Consider the following 24,572-nt stretch of genomic DNA (forward strand, 5'->3'; position numbering starts at 1 on the left):
GTAGCTCAGAAAGTCTCTGCATTGATTAGAGATGAGGACAAGGGTCTAATAAAGGGTTAGGTGCTCAGCCTAGGGCCCTATCCTTCCTTCTTGCCTGACCATGAAAGGTGAATTATCCATATTTGCCTGGACTCTGAATGACTCCAGAAACTTCCCTACCGCCTCCTCATTTGTTTCAGACATATTTGTTCTAGTTCTATGTCCTTACAGCTTCCATCTTCTGGCCCATAGACCCCTAAACTCAATTCCTACCTTTCTCTGATTTTTGAAACATGGTATTTGAACCTTGAATTTCTCCTAAGAAGTCTAGCTTAGCCTGTTTTTTCACCTTTCATGTTCTCTCCCCTCCCCACTCTAGCCTCAATTCCATTAAATCTAATCCTCACCTCCATTATGAGGGGACATGTGTTATCTGGGAATACTGTAGTAAAATATCAAGCTCAAAGACATAGTTCTTGAACAGTGAGCACAATCACAAAACCATTTGTTCTCTTCAGAGCATTGTTGCTACACAGTCATTTTTAGTGTGACTATTTAATTAGTGTTTTCCTGTTAGGCTAGAAGCTTCAAGAGAACAGGGGCCATGTCTTTTATTCTCCTTGTTAGAAACCCAGGACCTGGGATATAGTAAGCATTCAAAAAATATATTTAGGGTACATGAATGAGCAGAGATTTATAAATGCTTTCATTATACACAGAATAGCTCATGTAAATAGTAATATCTGTAACAGTAAACAGAATATCACACTCTGAACTTGTGCACATAATTAAATAGACATTTTAATCCAGAGCCTGAGTCCCAAGACTGAGGTTGGGAGGAACAGGTCGACTCCTCAGTTCTTACAATTTGAGGAGTGGGAAGTTCCCTTGGTCAAAAATTATTTTCACCTGTCTCTCCAGAACCTTCAATAACTATTAGTGGAGGCACTATTTTAAGGCTATTTGCAAATGCAAATAAGTTCATGGTATACAGAACACGATAAACCACTGCCTGGGCTCTTTTTGACCCAGGACTATTTCTTTCCAAATAAGCTATTGGTCTCCGGTGCCAGGAGGGGCTGATATTGGGATGGGGCACTTGGACTGAAAGAAGAAATAGGCAATGGTTTCTGGCAAGTGGGCAGAAATGGGCAAAGGGAAAGACCAAACAAGAAGGCAGAGGCTGTTTCAGAGTGTGTAAGTTTGGGCCCCATCATCTGGGCTTTCCACTGGCACAAGGGGTTCGGGCAGGGCCAGCACGCTTGGCTAGCTTCTCCTGGAGCATAGCTGCTTGGAGCCCCCCCCACCCCCCACCACTGCAAGGCCAGGAGTGGCTTCCAGTTATTTGTTAAGTGGTGCCTTCTATTTCCTGCCTCTTATGTCTCTCAGCTCATCAAAGCAGACAAAGGGATCTGACTTGAAGAGACACATTTTTGTCACGTCCCACCTCCAATGCACACAGTCCAGGAACCGAGCCTGAGAGTCAAAGGGTTTAATCACATGCCGCTCACCCCTTCTTACCCACTCCCTTGCTGGCTGTCAGCCCCAACTTTGAACATCTGCCCCAGATGCAGCCTGACCCCACACCACACTCCCCAAGGCATACGAGCCTCATGAGAACATACCTGTCACAAGTGCCCATCCACTGCAGCTCCAAGAGACCAGAGGCATAAGCCCAGTGGCATTCCCAAGGAACACAGAAGCAAGGGATCAAGAATAAATGAAGAGGAGCCTTTGTGAGCTCCCCATACCTCCTAACACTCCTCGTAGAGAGAGAGAAATAATGTCAGGGCTGAGGCTAGATCTCAAATGCAGAAAGGGGAACTGACTAGAGAGAAATAACACCACAGACAGGGGCAGTGTTCTCTCTGGTTCCAGATAACTTCTGCTGGCAGGTGGGCATTTCCACTGATGAGAATGACTACAAACACACTCCTGAGAGCTAGTGACTGTAAAGCCCTGAGGAAACCCCCTGAAGACAGCCCAGCCACAAACATGGCAAAGACACCTTCCCTGACAGATCACAGAGGTCCGTAGGTAAAAAGAATCAGCTCAGTTCAGCAAATGTTTTACTGGGTAGCCACATGCCAGACACTGTGTCTGGCTGAGCAGGGCTGCAGGAGACAGCCCTCAATCAGAGACAGCAGAGAGACCTGGCTCTTCACCTGTCACCTTGCTCCAAATCACTCATTGAGTACCACTCCACGAATCCTGCTAGCAGTCAATAAACCCACATAGCCCCTATTTCAGATTATCCTAATCTAATCCTAGTTGTCCTCGCCTAGAATGTCTCTATTATCTTGGCCCACTATTCCTGGAGGTGGATGGTACTCTTTGTTTTGGCCACACCAGGTGGCAGGTGGGATCTTAGTTCCCCAATCAGGGATCGAACCCATGCCCCCTGCATCGGGAGCACAGAGTCTTAACCACTGGACCACCAGGGAAGTCCTAGTGGATGGTACTATTGAGTCTGGGGAAGAGTCACAAGAAGAAGTATGAAAGGTATGTGAATTCCATGTGGATCTTTCCAAACCCTGTGCTTAGGCAGAAACAGGCTTCACATATATAATCCTGCCCAGCACATGGCTTCTTTTTTCTGACCTTATCAGGCCTTACAGTACCTTCTGCTCAGTTTGGGGGCAATTATGTGCCTCTTTGTCTGCAGCATTAGAGTCCAGAGGAGAGACAGCCTGCCTCTGAGCAGGCCTCCCCCTTCTCTTAGAGACTGGTGGTGCCCCGTGAGGCTGGAGACACTGAAAGTGACAAAATGAAAACTGCTCGATATTGTCTGGGTGGAGGAGGTCCAGGGGAAGTAGCACCGGTTTTTGAACTGGTGGTCAGTCCAAGGTCAAATCTTGGCTTGATCCGTTGGACCCTGCACAAATTACAGAATATCTCCCAGCTCAGTCTTCTCATCTATGAATTGTGACTAGTAATAGCTTCCTTGCTATGTGGTTGTGAAAACCAAACGAGCTCTTGCATGTAAATAACCTGGCACATAGCATGCTCTGCTGCTATTTAGTCTTCATCACTGCTTTCCCATCTTCTTTTTGGACTTTCCAATCCTCACTTTGACCTTTCCACAAAGATCTTCCTTCCGTCACTGGAAAGATGATCATTCTTCCCCCAAACAGGTTTGTAAACCCCTTCACCTTCCACTGTGGCCTCTCAAAACCTGTGTGGGTCCTGGGCCCTCACTCACGTTTCTTCCCCTCAGCCACTTTATGTACGTACTTTGGAAACTTCATCCTTTATTCGAATAGGCCTCACCTGGGGTTTTCCTCTGGATTTTACAATTGTATGGTTTTTAATTTGAAAGGGTCTATTTGGTTTCCTTATTGTAACACATGAAATTACCCCACCTATCAGAGCACAGCAAATTAATTCATATTCCATGTAGTTTTCAAATTTTCTTCTCTTCCTTGTACTCAGCAATCAAAATATAAGACTGACTAAATTGGAAAGTCCTACTATCAAAACATTTGGAATAATACTTCCCAAACTTCAGTCATTCTGGCTACTAGTCTTACTTCATATCTGTGCAAAATCTGTACTATCTTTTGTACAATGTTTTTCTCTTAACTTACTTTAAGTAAATTTGCTTCAAAAGGAATCCTTATGTCAATATTAAAAATTTTAAAAAGCAATATCATTTGCCATAAATAAAGGATGAGTAAAAATAACAAGCCACACTATACTTCAGAATCAAAGATATGTGTGTTCAAATGCCATCTCCTATAGTTAATAGCTGTGTGTTCTTAGGGAAGTGACTTAACTTCTGTGAGTCTTAGTTTCCTCACAGAAATAATGCTAAATATCTTCTAATCTCATCATGAGGGTCAGATAGGATGACATAATTGTACACATAGTACCTAGCACAGATTGTGACATGTAGTAGTTTCCTTAAAAAAAAAAAAAAGTGTTTTTTTTTTTTTTCATTTTCTGTTTTCCATGTCCCTTCTTTCATCTGCTTACTTTAGTTCTTGCTTAGAGCAGCCTCCTCTAAAGCTGTAACATAGAAGTGCAGGGAGATGAGGCAGGCAGCAGAAATAAAGGATAATACAGTGTCATGGAATTCTCCTACTCCATGACTTAGAGATGCAGAGTTGTTTAAGGGACCTCAGAAGTCATTCCAGTCTCTTACTCAAGCAAGGAATCCCCTTGATATCATCTCTGATAGATGGAGGTGCAGTCTTTGCTTTTTCACTAATGTTGGAAAACTCACTCTCTGATGAGACAGCTCTAAGAGAAAAGCCTTCTTTATAATAATCCTGTCATCCACCTTTCACTCCTCACTCCCAGAAATACAATCTACTTGTTCCTGTCATGTTTTCTAAAACTACCAGAATATATGTATCTATATCCAGATATAAAAGTCTCCAAATCCAAAGCAAATATTATAAATTTCCTTAATAGTTTCTTCTTGAAACTAAATATAATCAGCTGTTCCTCGTATGATTTTTTCTCCAGAACCATAATCAACTGGGGCTTCCTAGGTAGGGCTAGTGGTAAAGAACCTGCCTGCCAATGCAGGAGACATGAGAGATGCAGGTTGGATCCCTGGGTCGGGAAGATCCCCAAGAGGAGGGCACGGCAACCCACTCCAGTATTCTTGCCTGAAGAATCCCGTGGACAGAGGAGCCTGGTGGGCTACAGTCCATAGGATCATAAAAAGTCAGACAGAGCTGAAGCAACTTAGCACACGCATACATGTGCACCCTAATCAACTCAGTGGCTCTCACACTGGCACCCGTCTCCCTGAGTTTGTCAGCTATCTTTTTGCTCACAGAATGAAACAGGCAGTGACAAGATCACTTTTGTAAATGGGTCTGAAATCAAATTAGCCTATATACATTTCCACTGTGAGGTTGGCCGACCATGACTTTTTGTTTCACACGTCAAGTCAGATCACCACCCTCTGGCCCCATCTTGTTTGTGTATCAGTATTTCAGGCCAGTGTTCAGCCAATCAACATTACTTTGAATCCCACATATTTCATCCATTGTAAATTAGCCATTCCTTCCAAGCCCGTGCCACTCAAAAATCTTATAAGGCGGCCTCACCAAGGCTCATCAGAGTCAAGGATACAGAGGGTTCAACAGTGATGGTGGCCAGCAGTTTCAAATGCTGAGAAGAGGTCAAGCAAAATGAAGATCAGTTCCTTGTGTTAATGAGGAGGAAGTTGCTGGTAACCTCAGAAATCTGCCTTCTGTGTGGGGCTGCTTCCTCTACTGCCTTCCTCCCAGATGTCCTTAGGTCTGAGGAGGCCATGGCTACCGGGAAAGCAGCAGGAGGGGAGTGGCTTATAGATAGTGGCTGAGTGGAGGAAACAGACCCCTTCCCCATGTCCTTGGCCAGCTTTGCTCAAGAGATGTTCCTCTGGGACCATGTAGTCAGGGTCTACTCTGGGAGGCAAAGCCAGAAACCTGTGGCATTTGGAAACATCCGAACACTTAGCTGAATTTTCCAGTTCCAGTTGTATTCATTGTTTTATATATTTGGCTTTCTGTGGCCAGGGGTCAGGAGGCACTCTAGAAGCATTCCAGGTGGTGGTGGTGGTGGTGGTTCTGATACTAGCCAAATAGTTTCCACACATAATTGTAGAGGCTTAATTCATTGAAATGTTAATTAGTGTTTGTTTTCTGGGCTTCCTTGATACAGAGATTTTTTACAGAGGAGAAAGCAGAAGAGACCTAAAGTCAAAGGCACTTTTGGACTTTTGTGAAAGCCCCTGGAAAAGACAATGTAGGTGCCCCAGAAGGTGAGAGACAAGACAGAGAGTGGCTTTTGAGATGCAGAAGGAAGAGAGAGAAGGGCAGAGGTGTGTGAGCCCTGTGCATAGTGGGATCCAAGCAACCCATACACTGCTCCCAAGGGCACAACAACCTCAGGGGAGATGGTTCATGCAGGAGACCCACCCTCAGTGAATGACCTCAGTCCCCACTGTGGCATGGGGGCAGAGAGCTGCCAGATTTCACAGCCCCACTGTGGGCTGGAGAGTAGGGGGGCTGATAGCAACCAGTATAGACCAGGACTTCCACCACTTTTTAGGCACCAGGTAAGCTTCTGAATTCTGACTGGGCCACAAGCAGGGGAGGGCACCCCTGTATGATCAGTTTGGAAGGAAATTAGTCCTGAATATTTTTTGGAAGGACTGATGCTAACGCTGAAACTCCAATACTTTGGCCACTGACTCGATGGATATGAGTTTGAGTAAGCTCTGGGAGTTGGTGATGGACAGGGAAGCCTGGTGTGCTACAGTCCATAGTGTCACAAAGAGTCGGACACAAATGAGTGACTGAACTGACTGACTAACTTGTCTAACTGTCAGAATGGGGGCTCACAGGTGGGATTAAAAAATAAGAAAAGTGATGATGTCTTACACACTTGGACTCATGGACAGAACTTCACACCCTGCGTGTAATGTAATCCATGCATGGGGGCCCAGGATTGAACTGTAAACACAGTTTCTGAATTGTCCTTTATTTAGAACTGCTGCAGCCCAGGGCTGGGCCCTATTCTTATGGCCAGCCTTGCTGCACAACCTCTAATGATGCAGGAGAGTTAGCCATCCCAACATCTCACTCTAGTTTTAAAAAGATTCTGCTGGATTCACAGACAGGTTCCCTAACACTGCCTGAGAGAGAGAGCATGAAACATCTGCTATGAAATTTACCTCTTACTGCTGTTGTAAAATTGTCTTTTTAGAACCCTCCTTTCTTAACCCTGACCACAAGAGAAAGAAAAGACAAGTCACATACTGGGAGAAAACATTTGTAAAACACAAATCTGATAAAGGACTGGTATCTAAAGTGTACCAAGAACTCTTAAAACTCAAATATAAGAAATCAACTCAATTTAAAAATGGCCAAAGATCAGATCATACAAAAGTCATTAAGGATATACTGATGGCAAATAAGCATATGAAAGGATGCTCAGTTTCACATGTCATTAAGGAATTGCTGATTAAAACAACAATGAGCTACTAACTACATACCTGTTAGAATGGTTAAAATTCACCAAACTGACAGTGCCCAGTGCTGATGAGAATGTGGGGCAACAGGAATTCTCATTCAGGGCTGTTAGGAATGAAAGGTGCTTTGGAACAGTTTCTTATAAAACTTAACATAAGCCTACCATATGACCCAGCAGTCATGCTCCTAGATATTTACCTGATGAACTGAAAACTTAGGTCCACACAAAAACCAACACACAAATATTTACAGCAGCTTTACTCATTATTACCCAAAACCAGAAGCAACTAAAATACCCTTTAATAAGTGTATGGATAAGCAAACTGTGATACATCCATACAATGAGATATTATTCAGTGATTAAAACATAAGCTATCAAAAAAAAAAAAATAAGCTATCAAGCCAGAAAAAGACATGAAAGAACTTTAAATGCATATTTTTTGATGAAAGAAGGTAGTTTGAAGAGACTCTACACTGTATGATTCTGACTAGATGACGTAAAAAACACAAAAGCATGACAGACAGTATGAAGATCAGTGGTTGCCAGTGTCCATGAGGAGGGGTGCACAGGTGGAGTACGGGGGATTTTGAGGGCAGAGAAACTGCTCTGTGTGATATTATACTGGTAAATATGGGTTATTATAAATTTTTCAAAACTCATAGAACACAAAGAGGGAGACAAAGTGCAGGAAAGAATAATGATAGAAAGTATTAGTTGCTCAGTTATGTTCAACTCTTTGTGGACATGATGCTGTCTGCCAGGCTCCTCTGTCCATGGGATTTCCCAGGTAAGAATACTGGAATGGGTAGCCATTCTCTTCTCCAGGGATCTTCCTGACCTTGGCATTGAACCCAACTCTCCTGCATTGAAGGAATATTCTTTACCATCTGAGCCACCAGGGAAACCTCTATAGAAATTCGTCAAAATTCATAGAACACAAAGGGGGAGACTTAAAGTGTGGACTTTAGTTAATAATAATATATCAGTATTGGTTCATTAATTGTAACAGATATACCACACTATTGCAAGATGATAATAATAGGGGAAACGGTCTACAAAACAGGGGTCTTATGGGAATTCTCTGTATTATCTGCTCAATTTTTCTGTAAATCTAAAACTATTTTAAAAATAAAATCTATTAATTAAACACACAGACATATTAACCACATACACTGATTCCTGGTAAAGCAACCAAATGAATGTTGTGACATTTTAGAGGGCTTCTAGACTAGTGGGTAAGAAATTAGCATCAATTTCACAGTCCAAAGGTTCACTTCTCCATGTTGCACACTTGTAATCAGATGCCACACATAAAATGCTGCAGTGGAAAATCTCCAGTTTTGTATTTCTGCCTTCTATTTTGACATTTTTTTAATCTTTCTGGTGTGAAGCTGTAGATTTTTATGTCAGTTCCTTAGGTAAATTAAAGGAAAAGCCCCCATTGTTTTCTAAGGGCCAGATCAATAAAAATAGCTTTCAGTTCCATGTTTCTGGAGGAACATTCTTAGAAATAAAATAAGTTTCTTTTTTCTTTGGGGGAATACAATCTTGACTTATACTTGAAATAAATTTTATATAGTTAAGCATTATTGAATATTTTTCTCTGAACCAAATTTCTGCAGCCTCAGTATTTATATCCTGCAAGTGGGTTGACAAGGTAGGTGAGACCCTCACCCTTATAGCCTCTAACACGGCTCCCCTTCCATCTTAGGCTGGCTTGTTTGGTCTCTCTCTAGATGCCCCTCCTTTATTCACTTTCTCATGATGCAAATTCACACCTATCATTCATGCATGCTAAGAAAGAGGCCATGTGTATTGTTTCTTAACTTGTGTTCGATCAACTTCTGAACACCAAAACTAGGACGCATGATACGCTTTTGCCTAGATATCCTCTAAGAAGTCAGAAAGGCACCAGTGGTTATTTGCAAGATTCTATCAAGTGAATGCAAAAGATTCTTGTGGGCGCTTTCTCTCAAAATCACCTGGTTGCTTAACAAAACATACCCGAACGTCAGCAGCAAAATACGTTTCTTTGTATTGAAGATTACATTAGCACGTACTGAAAAGCAGGTTAAGGAAAAAAAAAAACTGTCAAAAGGGTGTCAGGATACATCCATTTTAGAGAAAGAAGTTCTGTTGTACCAGAGATGGGGGTGAGCTTCGGATGAGCTGTTCCTTTGTTGGTCTGGAGTGAGTGAGGAAGGGGAGGAAGATGGAGTTGGGTACAACAACCCCAGCATGTGAGGAACCAGCCATTCCATACTCAGGATCTGAGAGCAATCTGTGGTCTGGTGGAGACAGGGCAGAATGGGGTGGGGGTAGGCCTCAACACACCCAGAAATCAGAGTTTCTGAGAAGTGTGATGTCTGCAGTGTGGGGAGTGGAGATATTTGTCTCTGTGGAACAAGGCCCTTCACTGGGAGACAGGTCCTAGCGACTAGCTGGGAACTGGACTGCAGGTCAGAAATAAGGTGAAGTCACAGAATAACTGCAGTTTAAGGGAACTGAGGAATTCATAACTCACTTGGTGAACAGAGACCAGGATTAGAAGCAGCAAGATAACACCCAGAGCACCCCTCCCCACCTGCCTGCCTGCCGTGTGTACACAGACCTCCTGGAAGGACTGGGCAGAGCATCAGGGCTGCTGCCAGAGCATCCATGGGAACTGGCAGTGACTATAGACTCTAGTGGCAGCCAAATATGCATATTTTATGTTTCACCTGTGTTCCCACCCATCTTTGTATCTCAGTTAACATTTCCCATTTTCCAATAATTCTTAAAAACCCACAGAGGGATTTAGAATTCCTACTTTTTAATTTGCCTTCATTTATCAACAAATGCTTAACCAGCCTTGATTGAGTGCAGGCCTTGGGCTAGCCCTGGGATCCAAGGTGAGCAAAAGCCAAGGGTCCCTGCCCTCCCATATCCTGTAGGAGACCGGCACAGTCTAATAATGTCAAGGCACGTGCGTGCTAAGTTGCTTCAGTCTTGTCCAACTCCTTGTGACACTATGGATTGTATCCCTCCAGGCTCCTCTGTCCATGGGATTCTCCAGGCAGGAATACTGGGGTGGGTTGTACTGCCCTTCTCCAGGGATCTTCCCTACTGAGGTATTGAACCCACGTCTCTTACATCTCCTGCATTGGCAGGCAATTTCTTTACCACTAGCGCCACCTGGGAAGCCCCAATATTGTTAGGGTACTTGCCAGCAGCTGATTTTCAATATAAACAACTTCAGTTACATATGATGCCCTAATGATCAGATACCATCATGAGATAGATTCTAACTAGATCAGGTAGGCCACAATTAGGAAAATTTTCCCCAGGCCCTCCATCTCAAGGATAGACTATCTGAGAGATATTTCATATTTTAAGTAGTTACAGAGTCTGCATGACTATTAGTCATGGGTGGCCCCAAATGAGAAAGCTCATTTGAAGGAGGGGTAGACTCAGTGATCCTTAACTAATTTAGTAATTCTATACTCTAGCTATTCAGGTTTATTACAACACAATCTTATAATCTCAGGGCTTCCTCTGATAGTTCACACAAAAGATGGCCTATTAGATAACTAATAACAAAACTACATAAAATCTTTCCAAAAAGAATAAAATCTATACAGTGGCAAGTTAAAAGATTGATACAATAAACTGCCAATATTGGTGATTGCACTTTTCAGAATCTAATGAAATGAATATCTGATTCCAAACTGATATCGTTCCAATCTTAGCATTACCTGGGAATATCGAACCTCAATTCGGAAGATTGTGATCTCTGAATTTAAAGTGGCCCCTTGCTTAAGAATAGGTGCTTACACATTCTGAGAAACTGTTGTTTCTTTCTCAACAGTTTGTGAAATGACAAAGCATTTGACATTTGTCATTTCCTTTATAACCTCAGTTAGAAGAAATAAAATGAGGTAATATTCTAAAATGTAAAAGTTGCTAGAAGAGTTACTTCCATATATTTTTTCCTATGTGTGCACAGGAGAGAATATAAACATAACAAAACTAACACATTTTAACAAATGGGAGCAGATTTCAACTTTAGGGAAGCACAAAGATCTGTGAAAGCACCTTTTTATGCAAAATATTTATATATGAGTATAAATAAAATGTGCACTACAAAGTGAAATAAAGTAGACTGGCGCATACAGAGCACAGCTAATATGACTAAGCTTGTTTAAAAAAAAAAAAAAAAAACCACTGGATTTTTTAAAGCTTCCATTTCACAACAGGGTTGAAGGAGGGGGCACTGCATTACCCAAAGGCTCACTTCCCTGTGTCATCTCTGTAACCAAAAGCAAAGCACAGAAGACTTCTGCGAACCTTTAAAATATGCATTTGTCAACTTGGATTTGCAATTTTCAAGTTGGTGGTGCAGAACCATAGAAGTGTAATTTTTGCAGTTCCCTTCACACACCTTTATCTGGAAAATTCTAAAGGTCCACCACCACACAGATGTGTTGCTACCTAAAAGAAATTTTCCATTAAAACATAATGCTGCTCTTCTTACTCTTCAGCAATGTGAGTAAAGCTTTTTTTGAAAAGTGCCCTAAATAGATTCCCACACGTCTGGTTTAAGACTAAAAACAATTTCAAATAAGACTTGCACTGGTTAGCTACAGTTTTAATGTGAGGAGTTGGAATTTTTAAGAAGGACAGCACATGTAAACCAGTTCCATCTTCATGTCTCATGGAGTGAAGACAAAATATTGTATTTGTCATCACACTTGAGTTGCATTTTCACTGTGCATGGCCTATTTGCATACAAACAAAAGAGATTATTTTTAAAAGAGGTTTTCTGTGTTTTTGTTTTGGTCCTTTGGGATGACTGTGGTAAGACAGGACCAAGCCATTTTCATAACTTGGATTTCACACGTAAGTTTAAGTGACCCCCTCACTTCCCCTTCCTCACCACCCACTTCCAATTCATTGGCGGCCCATGTTAGGATCTTGGTCACCACTCGTCAGGGCTATTGCAACAGCCTCCAAGCTGATTCCTTCTCACTATGCTTTACCCCAGTGGTCCCCAACCTTTTTGGCACCAGGGACTGATTTTGTGGAAGACAATTTTTCCACGGACCAGAGTTGGGGGATGGTTTCAGGATGATTCAAGCACATTACATTTATTGTGTGCTTTATTTCTATTATTATTACATCAGTTCTGCCTCAGATCATCAGCCATTATTAGATCCCAGAGGTTGGGGTCCTCTGCTTTACCCTACCATTATCTTTCATCAAGAACAATCTGATTATGAAATGTCCTTGCTTTAAAGACTTACTCCCTGTTCCTCATGGATAGTTATCACACTTCTTACTTAGCAAGACCGATGAGGCCCTTCACAGCCTGGATCCAAGTGTTCTCTTCTGCTTTTATTGACCAGCTCATATAACTCACCTTCTAGTCACATGAACTGTTCTCTAGTTTTGGACCCTCGCAAACCCTTTCATGACTCTTTTGCCTTCTTTACCTTTGCACAAACTGTTCCTTCTGTCTAGAATGCCTTTCCTGCTTTCTCTGTTTGGAAAATACTTCTTTTCCTTTAAGATTTAATCATTCCATGGTTCACAGTTGAAGACTTTTTTGTTTTTTTTGACTTTTTTGTTTTTTTGGCCATCCTTCCCTCCTCTTTTCACAATATCTCTATCGTCCTTGCTCCAAAATCACATTATGTATTCTTCCATGATAACAATTTCCTCACTGTGCTTCGGTCTCACTGCTCCTGTGGCTCTCCTGTCCTGCGTTCCGCAAGTGCAGCGGACATGTTTCATCCCCTTTGCATTCCCACTGCTTAGCAGAGGAGCAGATCCCATAAATGTCCTTAGAGCTAGCATCTGTCAGCTGACTGCTTATGAGCTAGGTGCTCTGCTTAGTACTTCCAATCTGTCACCTCATTTAATCTGCACAGCAAACCCACAAAGTTTACTGAAGAGGAAACCGTTTCAGAAAAGTTAGGCCCCTCACCCAGGGACACACAGCTGGGGACCTCAAGATGTTGGTGAGATATAGAATTGAATCTTTTGTAATTTCTAGCTGATAATGCTATGTGGCCATCGTTAGAATGTCAGGTGTCAGCGTACTTTTTTGGTGTGGTTTGGCACTTTTTGAGTAAGTCTCTCTACTCTGCCCCTTACTAATTTTGTGATGTTGAGTGACTTACTAAACCTCTCTAAACCTCAATTTCCTCATTTTGTTTTCAATGGGGAAAATAATACTCAGTTCACATGGTTGTCGTAAGGATCCAGGGACGACACCTTACGTACATTCCTAGCCCTGTCCCTACCCTTCACAGCTATCACTGCCACTGTTCTGAGCCACATTTCATATTCCTGCATTAGCTCACTTAATCCTTTTCCTCTGAAAAACGGAAACTGTTAAACCTTCTAACTGATGAATTAACTGAGACTTAGAGAAGTAAGTAACCTGCCCAAAGTTCCTTTAATCTAAGCAAATGTTTTTCCTAAAGCCCCCCACCACTGAATGAGCCCCTCAGATTGATACCTCAGTAGTGTGTAAAGGGATAATTCTGCCTGAATGTGTGAAAATTCTGCTAACTGGGTTTCAGCTTGTTTTTCTTTTTTTAACTTTATTTTCTTACAACTATGAACACTTATTAAGCCTAACTTACATTTATATATTTTAAGTGGCTTTTTTTTTGGTTTGGCTTTCACTTTATTCACTTGCATTGAGCCGGGCCTTGTCTCATCTGTAATTAGGAGGTCTATTATAGCAACTTCTGATTCATAAGTAAGAATTCATTTGCTAGAATTCAATCTGAAAAGGTAGAGCCAAAGAAATTGAAGACTTCATTTCAAATATCAGAAATAATAAATTTTAAAGAATGTGAAGCCTCAAGTATTTCATTTTCGCAAGACTTACATCCTTTATAAATGCTTATAACCCTCATAGCATTGGTAAGTACCAATTTTACCTTATTTTACAGATGAAGGTGCTAAAGTTCAGAAAGCTGGATGGCTTCCCCAAGGTGACACCGCTAATAAGTACAAAATTACTTATTAACTTATTATTTGACACCAGCCCGACTGACTTAAAACTCAAGCATTTATCCAAGACACAGACCTATAGACAAAGGGAAAACAGCCACTTTTGTGCTCCTGGGGTTCCCTCCCACATGTCACTCTTATAAAAATGTCATCATATTTGATATTTATACCACTAAGCTGAACTCTTTGAGGGCAGAAATCATGTATACTGATCTTTGGTATACTTCTAAAGTGTGGCACTGTGCCTGGCGTAAAGGTATTGAATGAACTGGAAAAAATTACTAAGAACAGAGAAATAGGCAGTGGTCAAGTTTGCCTGTATATGCTTTTTTAAGGCTTTTGATATAGAGTCTTAAATTCCAGAAAAGTTATAGCCATTCACAATCCCACAATCAGTGGTATATGACAGTACCATTCTTCATATATACACTGAGCATTTTTACCCTGACCCCCTAATAAAACATAAATTGTTAATTTGATAAATGAACACATCTCATTGGTGTTTCACTGTCATTTTCCTTAATACTTAGTGAAGATGAATATTTTGTGTGTTTTAAAATTACATTTTAAACTTTTTATTTTGAAACAAAGATTCAAAGGCAGTTGGAAAAAAGGGTACAGGGAGGCCCTTGTATCTTTCCCCCAGCTTCCCCCAGTGGTATTGTTGTACATAATGCTAGTACAATGGCAAAATCAGGAGATTTACATCAGTTTAATCCACAGAGCCTATTTAGTTTTCACTAGTTTTAGGTTCCACGTATAATCCTTGTGTGTGTGTGTATGTAGTATTTCTCTGCCATTTTCTCACACACATAGATTCATGCAACAATTGCCATTATCAGGATACTGAATTGGTCCATCACCACAAAACACCCTGGTGTTACCTCTCTGCAGCCACACATGTCCCTTCCTTTCCCCACCACCCAGAGCCATGGCAAACACCAACTGTTCTCCTGTCTGTGATTCTGTTATTTCAGGAATGTCACACAAATGGAATCACGTAGTAACATTTTGGGATCAGCATTTCACTTAGCATTATTCCCTGGAGAGTTGTTCAAGTTTGTGTGTGTATCAGTAGTTCATTCCTTTTATTGCAGGGTAGTATTCCATGGTACATGTGTGCTTCAGTTTGTTTAATCATTCATCCATGGAAGGACATTTTCCCCCTAGTGTTTGACTATTAGGAATAAAATTGGTATGAATATTCATGTACTGATTTTTGTGTGAACGTAGGTTTTCATTTCTCCAGGATAAATGCCCAACAATGCAATTGTTGTGTTATATGATAAATGTAAGCTTAGTTTTGTAAGAAATTGCCAAACTGCTTTCCAGAGGGGCTGTACTATTTTACATTCCCAATAGCAATATCTGAGTGATCTAGTGTCTCTACCTCCTGCAGGTATTTGGTGTTACCATTATTTTTTACTTTATCCATTCTAATAGGTATGTGGTAATATCTCAGTGAGGTTTTAATTTTCATTTCCATAATGGATAATGATGTTGAATGTCTTTTCATGTGCTTATTTGTCATCTGTATATCTTCTTTGGGGAAATGTCTTTATATCTTTTGCCCATTTTCTAATTGGATTATTTGTTTACTGTTTAATCTGATAAATGAAAATACCTCATTGATGTTTGAATTGGCATTTCTTCAATTTCTATTGAAAACATTTTTTGTTATTTATATATTTTTAAATCACTTAATTATTAACTACATTGGATTGCTTTTGTCACTTCATGGTTTTGTTTTCTATTCCCAGTTACACTATAAAAATTATACATCAGCTTTTTATTCTATACGCTCCATGCTGCCTTAAAACTATCATTTTCTTGATCAAGATCTATTGTTTAGTTGGTTGAAAATAGTCATAAGATGGAGGTGATGATCTAGGTTTTCTTTTTGGGTCCTTATTATTTCAGGTTTTACCCCATGATTATTTCCTGTCTGGTACTGACTAATTTATTTATTTCACTAAATGCTCATTTAAGAAATTTTTATTAGATCTTTAGTAAAGTCAAACCTGATGAATTTGATCCTCAATAATAAAGAAGTGTGATATTTGGGTTGCTTGGCAAAAAATATCCTGAGGCTACAGAAAGCAAATTTTAGGCTCATTTTGACTTTAAAGCTTTCTAAGAAAATGCTTCAGTACTTCCCTATTCCAATTCTACTATGCTTTTTTCTTGCTTATTGACATACATTATGAGTGATCCCCCAAATTCCACTCAGGCTTGTCTTTTCCTTTACATCATCAGATTCACCATAGGCTTACAACATCCCCTTTACAACATCAGATTCATCATGGATTTCATCTCTGGGAAGCTTTAAATAACACATTTCTTAGGGTTTAACAAAAGAAAATGTAATCTATGTTAGTACCAAACATCCAACATGTAAAATGACAGCTGGGAAAAGCAGAGGAGACACCAGGTCTGTCTGGCTGACTCCAGGGTGTCTCCATGTGGCTCCTTCCGGGCAGCACAGATGAGTCTGGATCATGAAGAGGTCCCCTTTCATCACTCACTGTTTGGTAGGAGTGGTCTATCTGCTGCCTCTCTTCTCAGCTCTCTAAGACCTACCCCTCTGCTTAGCTGAGTGCTCCGCAAAGGTCACCACAGACCTCTGGACTGATATTTTCAGTCACTCTCCTACTTCACCTTTCTGCAGAATTAACATTGTGACTACCCTCTACATTGTGGAATATTTTTCTCCTCTTAGCTTAGGTGACCTAATCCTTTTTTTGGTTCCTCCCTCGCCTCTCTGAAATACTTATTCATGTTTTCTTTCTCTGGCTATCTGCACCCTCACCAAAGGATTATTTATACCCACCAAATGGATTAGATTGTTAGGGATGTGGTAACAAAGTACTGAGTGGCTTAAACTGCAATTTATTGTCTCAGTTCTGGAAGCTGGAAGTCCAAAATGAAGTTATCAGCAGTGCTGATTCCTTCTGAGAGTTATAAGGGAAGGATCTGTTACAAGGGCTCTCTTCTTGGTAGATGGCTATCTTCTCCAGGCTTCTTTACCTTGTCTTTCCTCTATGCCTGTTTCTGTGTCTAAATTTCCTCTTATTGTTAAGCATATCAGTCATCTTGAATTAAGGCCCACCCTAATGACCTCATTTTAGCTTGATTATGTCTGCAGAGACTCTATCTCTAAATATAGTTACATCCTGAGGTCCCATTAAGAAGAATGGTACTTACATATACTAATGACTATGGGATTGTGAATGGCTATAATTTTTCTGGAAAGCAATTTAAGACTGTACAAATTTTGAAGGGACACAATCAACCCTTAACCCTCAGTCCCTAGAATCACTTTTTCTGTATCTCAGGTGCTCAGTGTAGAAATTCAGTAAATATACTTTGTCTTTCTGTGGCCATGTCCTCCTCTTTTTTTTTTTTTTAACTGAGGTATAGTTGATTTACAATATTGTGTTAGTTTCAGGTGTATGGCTGTCCTCTTCCTTGTATCTCTCTCCTCTTTGGGTTCCAATGACACCACTTTTTTCCTACCTTGTTCCACTCTCTCAAATCCCTCCTTGATGTCTATTGTGGACTCTCTATCATATACCCTCCTCGGTCTTGAAGTTTTCCAGGTTCTATCCTTGGCTTCTTCTTACTCCACCATCCCCTCTCCCTAGTGATCTCACCCACAAAGAGAATCTCAACTATACCTATAACTGATGCTGAAGACTAATGTTTTCTACAGCCCATACCTCTTTCTTGAACTTTACACCTGTATATCCGCTTGTCTGCTTGGACATCACCATCTAGCTGCTCCAAGAGATCTCAAATTCAGCATGTTAAAAAATGAATTCAACTTCTGTCCTCTTTCCCCCTGGCCCAATCCCATCCACATTTTGGGAAGGATGCCATTATATACTTAGATCTCTCCTTTCAAGCTCCATTCAAATTCTGCCAATTCTAGTTTGTAAATATCTCCCAAAAGCCTCCTCTCCTCTCTGAGCCCACCATAACTGCCCTGGTCTCATGTTCTCAACACCTCTCCTTGAATTAGTTTCCTATAGTCCTATTAGTCTAATATTTTCCTAAATGATTTCCTTGTTATCTCAAATCAGTTATGCATTCTGCTGCCCATGGAATTAAAAAAAAATTTTATCGTATTTTTGCTTGTTTATGGTTCTTCAAATGTAGGCTGTGACTTTGGGATAATCACAATGGATGCCTGGGCTTGCGGGGGTGGGGGCAGGGGGGTGTCTTTGTTTTGGCCCCTCCCAGGGTCCACCTCATCCTCTATGAGAACTATCTGTCGGGCACCTTCTTGCAGTATATCTGCAATTCCACACACCCCATCTATCTGTTTGATCACCCCAACCTTGCGGGGGAGGGTTCATTTAAGTTATGTAGACTCCTCATGAAGCCCACAGCCTGTGGCCTATAAAAGCCTCAGGAGGGTTTCTGAGCCATCTTTTCTCTCCTGCAATAGCTCTTTGCTCCTGGCTTCATCTCTGCATCTAACTCAGGTCTCAGCTGCTTTACCTTCATCCTCCTTTCCAGTGTTTGACTTCCTGCTGTGGTCAGAATCATTCCCTGGAAGTGGCTGGACTTGTCCTTGGACTGCCTGTTTCACGTCAGCTCCCCTGGGAGCCCAGCCTAGGGTTGCCCTGAGAGGCTCAGAGCAGATTGAATACTTATGCTGGACAAAAATCTTCCTGAGTTCTAGTCCTAGCATTGACAACAAGTAGCTGTATCATCTTGGACAAATGATCTTCTTTCTATTTCTTAATCCTAACTATAATAGTAATAAACAATATTAATAATCGCTGAGTACTTTTCACAGCAAGGTTCTAAGGTACTTAGAACCTTACATGAATTATCTCATTAAAATCTCACACTTATCATGATTATTCCCCATTACACAGTAAAACACTAAAGAATTTTAATTGTTAAGCAACTTGTCCAAAGTCACACACCTAGAAAGTGAAAGAGTCAGGCACAGAAACCCCAGCACTTTGGTTCCTAAGTGTGGCCACTTAACCCTTGCACTGTTCTTCCTTTTACCATGCAGCTCTCTCTAGAGCCATATTATCCATTTGCAAAATAAGGAAATGAGCATTCTGATATCTTCCACATAGAATATTTTATGAAAATAGGCTTATCAGGATCTAGTGATTTATGGATAGAGAGAGTATGTTTTTGAGGTGTCAAGAGACAGTCAAGAAACAAAAAAGTTAATAAAAAATGACCCAAGCCCTAACAATGAAACTCCACAAATTATGAATGATCATGTACCACTGGACAGCTGGCTGCTTTTCTGAAAGAAGCCAGCTATTGGTTATGTTTTCTTAAATATCTAGCTTTATTTTTCTGCCTGCAGATGTGATCCAAATTCAAAAGCACAAAGTAGAAAATATAAATCATCTGTATTTCTGACATTGTATATATATATATGTATCATGTATAAAAGTAATAGCAATGTACATTCTGGGTTTTTTGTTTTTATTTTTCTGTAAGCGAAACACATGAAGAATTGTTCTACATTAGAAGTTTTTAATGATTGCATTGTATTTCATTATGAATGCTCCATAATTAACCAACTACTTATGTTTAGACATTTAAGTTATTTTTAAGACTTTCCCTATGAGAAACAATGGCAAGGAAAATATGCTTGAATCCTTACAGTAAATTCCTAAAAGTTGAACTACTTGGTTAATAGGCACATATATTTTCAGAGCTTTTGGTATGTATTACTAGATTATCATCTAGAAAGATTGTATTATCATCAACAAGTAACAAGGGTATAAATGTTCCTCCCTCCTTAGAAACGCATAGAATTCTCACTTGCTTTGCAAAATATTTGCCACTTTGCTAAAAGAAAAATGTCATTTCACTTTTAATTTCCATTTCTTTTATTTCAGATGGGACTAAACAGTATTGGCCATGTATATTTTAAAATTTCCTGCTCATGATCAATTTTCAAGCACTGTGAAACAAAGAGAATCTTAACAACAACAATGTACATAGTGGCCTTTGGTTCTATACACATCTGTAGCATAATTAAGGGTATCACTTCTATGGTTCCACAAAAACTGTAAATTCTGAAATTGTTTATTTCTTATATGGGCAATAATTTCACTGGCAGGAAAAGAAGTCTTTACTTGGGAATTAAATTCTAATCTTCTGAAATAAAAGCAGAAAAACTATCTACCAAACCAGTAAGCACTGGGTAGATGAGGGTTATGTAGATTTCCAAAGCACAATAATAACCAGTGACCCCAGCTGCCACCATCCAAAGAAAGGGCGTGTGTGACTTCTTCCAGTAAGTCCCTGCCATGGGGGCCTGCCAGGGCTTGGAGAAACCTTGTGGTGCAGGCAAAACGGAAAGAAAGATCTCAGCTTTACTCCTTCTGACCATCGTGATCTTTAGTTACTTATTTAGCTTCTCTAAGCCACAGTTGTCTCATCTATAAAACACAGCGATGATATCATCTGTCTGAGAGTCATTGCAAAGACTAAAATATAATGAAATCACAGTAAACTTAGGCTATATCATGCATATTTAATACCCGGTAGCAAACTGAGCTATTCTACCTCCTTCTGCTACCTCGTCCTTCTCAGAATCTCCCATGGCCTATTTGTGACTCACTCTCTGGGCTCTGCATTTTCTTCTTAACCTCTTACTCCTCTCCCTTTTCCTTGACCTTTCTTCTACTGTCTCTATCTCATTCCCCACCCCAGGTCAAACTGAACTTGGTGTCCACTGAATTTACTCCCTGATATTTGTTATACCTGTACAGACATTTAAAAGTGTCCTGATTCATGAAATCAATAACTGCAACATTTAAATATTTAAAAAGCAAATCTAAAAAATTAAATCATGTAAAAAAAACCCTGACAACCAATAAACATTTTGATATATCCAGTAATTCACATCTTTAATTAGTAGTCAAATGTCTTTGGTAGGAATTTTTTAAAATCTCCCCTGCCTTGGAGGTATGGGATCAACTTAGAGTGGTAGAGCAAGAAGGCAAGAATGCCTTCAAGACTTTAGCTAACCTTCCATAGCATAGATGGAGCTTTCTCCCAAGTTTTCCTGCCACATAAATATGCCCTTAACACATAATTAGCATTCTTGGGCAGGAAGGACAGAAAACAGCACCATCCTCAACCTCAGTCTAACACTGCGATCACCAACTGCTTTTCAAAGAATAAGAATGATCACTCACCATTTGAAATGCATTTTCGCTATTTCTGCTGTTGGGGTTACTTCTGGGAATGGACTGCCCTTGTCTGTCCGTCTGTCTGTCTGTGCTAGTCCGCTTTACAGTGGCAGGAGGAGCAACCCCTCCTACACCCGTGAAAGCCTTCCTCCTCAATGACTGCATAATCTGTAACTTTCTGTATTAAAGGCTGTTCCTCTTTTTTTCTACAGATTTTGCCAATACTTGTGGAAGAAATTTAACCCTTTTCTTGCATTTGAGTGTTTTCACCTAGGTCTAAATGTATTTAAAAAATAATAATTCAGTGGCTTGAGTTCCAAACATGGCATTAAAATGAGACTAATTAAAAATCTCTCCTCTTGAAACTCCCTCAAAAAGCCTAAAAATTAACATAATTATCCAGAGGAGGGGGGAAGCCCTCTGCATTTATAAGATGGTATAAAAGAATGTCCTACAGATTATGGTAATACAATAAAAAGTGTGACTTAGTATGGATGTGTATTGGAAGTGGGTAGCCTCCCCTTGTGATTTCTACCACCAAGATGATAGAAGATTTCACTGAACTTTGGGGACAAGGGGATGTTCTCACGTAAGATCTGCTCAACCAAGGAGGGCAAACAAAAGCCGCCGCTTTTATTATGTCACTCCTATTAGAGCCAAAGATTAAATTGGTCAAAGAAAGGATCCTGAAATAGAGACTTGAAAAAAAAAAGCAGCATCCTAAAATTAAAAGATGTGCTCTGTGATGACTAGATAGGTGGGTTGGGGGGAGGGGAAGGAGGGAGGGGATATATGTATTCATACAGCTGATTCAGGCTTCCCAATTGGTACTGGTGATAAAGAGCCTGCCTGCCAATGCAGGAAACATAAGAGAAGTGGGTTCAGTCCCTAGGTCAGGAAGATTCTCTGGAGGAGGGCATAGCAACTCACTCTAGTATTCTTGCCAGGAGAATCCAGTGGACAGTGGAGCCTGTCAGGCTACAGTCCATAGGGTCACAAAGAGTTGGATACAACTTGAAGCAACTTAGCATGCACAAGACACAATTAAGGAACTCAAAGGGTTCAGACTGTCAAAAATATTTTTAAGAACATGACTTTCATTTCAAGAAATCACCATGAGCATTTTAAATTCCAAAAATAAGAAAAACTAAGAAAAGGAAAGAAATTCAAGTGGGATGAATGCAGAGAAAGCTAAACCAGTTTGGTCTGTTAATCAACACTAAATGTCAGAAAACCACAGAATAATAGACATAAATTTTGAGGTAGTGTTCTCTACCCAGATAAGATGGTGGTTAAATGTGAAATCAATGGGAACATATTACCAGACAGAAAAACTGCAGCAATAAAAACACTACCACTAAGATAACCTTCCTAAATAAATTATTTAAGTATGTATTCCAGAATAGTTAAAAATGAATTAAAATTGAAAGTCTAAGAATGGAAAAGCTATGGTTAAAGAAAGAAAGCTTAGGTGAGCTTGAAAGTCAGTAAAACATAGAGATAACACTAAAAATAATTGTTGTAAATTAGTTTAGAAGATTAGAACGTTAAGAAAAAAAATCATTAGAGATAGATTACCTGTATTTTTACAGAAGTTTGAAAGTAACAGGTGATACGATTTTGGGAAGATGGCAGAGTAAGAAGCACCAGGAATCTCTTTCATTACTGAGACAACAATTGCAAAGGAAGACTTTGTCTGATGTAACTATTCTGGAACTCTGCAGTCTATTGAAGGCTCTCAGTTTTCAAGGGAAGGTTTGGACTGTAAACTGTGGTTAATTTCCAAAAATTTCAGCTGTTGGCACAGAAGCAGATACTCATCTGCCACTCTCAGCTCCATTGCAGGCAACCGTGCACAGTTCCTGGAGCGGCTTGCACATAGCTTGCATGAGTCAGAATGGACAAAAACAAGGCCCTATACTCCAAGTATCTGCGGTTTATGTTCTGATCCCTGATTGCTGCTTCTGATACACAAGCACAGAAAAGAGATGAGAAGCCATTTTGTTGCACCTCCCCCTCCAGCTGAAATGGCCTACAGAGGATTTAAAGGACTGGTGCCCTTTTCTCTTCCTTCATTTTTCTCTTTTCCCCTTTTTTGGAGCCAGACATTAAAGACTAGGAAATTCAGAAGCAACTGCATGTATGGGGAAATTGTGAAAGGCAAAGATTCACAAAAGACCTGTGAGAACCTTAGGTTTATACCTCAGTCTGATCCTTAGCACAGAGACAAAAAGTAAACAATGGGAAAGGTAGATAATCTGATCTCCAGGGTTAGTACATTATTAGATTCAAATGTCCAGTTTTCAGTAAAAAAGAAAATCATATCCAATGTATATAAAGAAATATAAAGTATTAAAAGAAAAAAAATCAGCAGAAACCGCTCTTAAAGACTTCATGGCATATCTACTAGACAAAGACTTTAAAACAATTCTTAAAGATGTTCAAAGAACTAAAACAGGATGTAGAGAAAGTCAATAAAATGATGTATGAACACAATGGAAGTGTTGGTAAAAGAGTTAGAAAACCCAAAGAGAAACCAAAAAAATTATAGAGCTGAAAAGTACAATAACTGGTATTTTAAAATTCACTAGGAGTCAAACCAAAATTTGAGTAGGCAGAAGAAAGAATCAATGAAGTTAAAGATGAGACCAAAAAAATTATCAAGATTGAGAAACAGAAAACGAAAGATGAAGAAAAATTATTAGAGGCTAGGTTACCCATGGAACACTGTGACATTAATCAACATATTCATTGTGGGAGTCTAGAAGGAGAAGAGAGGGAGAAAGGGGAAGAACACGTCACAAATTTGATGAAAGACTTAAATATAGATATTCAAGCAGTTCAACAAACTCCAAGTAAGATGAACTCAAAGAGACCTATACTGAGACATATGATGAAATTTCTGGAAAGCAAAATACAAAGAGAGAGTTTATTTATTTATTTTTGTCCATGCTGGGTCTCTGTTGCTGTGAGGGCTTTTCTCTGGTTGTGGAGAGCAGGACAGCTCTCTAGGTGTGATGTGCAGGCTTCTCATAGCAGTGACTTCTCTTGTTGCTGAGCATGGGCTCTAGGCACTCAGGTGTTTTCAGGCTCAAGAGCACAGGCTCAATATTTGTGGCACATGGGCTTAGTTGCTCCCAGGCATGTGGGCTCCCAGATCAGGGATCGAATTCATGTCTCCTGCATTGGTAGGTGGATTCTTTACCACTGAGTCACCAGGGAAGCACCAGAGAATCTTCAAAGTATCAGGTGAGAAAGACTTGTCATGTACAAAGTGTTAGTCACTCAGTCGTGCCTGACACCTTGTGACCCCTTGGACTGTAGCCCACCAGATTCCTCTGTCCATGGGATTCTCCACGCCAGAATACTTGAGTGGGTAGACATTCCCTTCTCTAGGAGATCTTCCTGACTCAGGGATCGAACCTGGGT

At 40.2% G+C, this 24,572-nt stretch overlaps 1 protein-coding gene across 10 annotated transcripts in view; it reads right to left on the minus strand.

Moving 5' to 3' along the window:
- Window positions 1-22,783, minus strand: part of CD86 (CD86 molecule) — a 66,173-nt gene extending 43,390 nt beyond the window's left edge. For 6 of the 10 annotated variants that reach the window (XM_061167031.1, XM_061167037.1, XM_061167034.1 and 3 more), the window contains exon 1: window positions 1,605-1,776. In XM_061167031.1, the coding sequence (XP_061023014.1) occupies window positions 1,605-1,621 (17 nt within the window). In that variant the 5' untranslated portion in view covers window positions 1,622-1,776. Of the gene's footprint in view, window positions 1-1,604; window positions 1,777-21,149; window positions 21,289-22,721 lie in introns of those variants that run through there. The other 4 variants (XM_061167032.1, XM_061167029.1, XM_061167033.1 and 1 more) reach the window with 3 other exon arrangements.
- Window positions 22,784-24,572: the final 1,789 nt, after the last annotated feature.

The sequence above is a fragment of the Dama dama genome, chromosome 19 (assembly GCF_033118175.1).
Source record: "Dama dama isolate Ldn47 chromosome 19, ASM3311817v1, whole genome shotgun sequence".
NCBI lineage: Eukaryota > Metazoa > Chordata > Mammalia > Artiodactyla > Cervidae > Dama > Dama dama.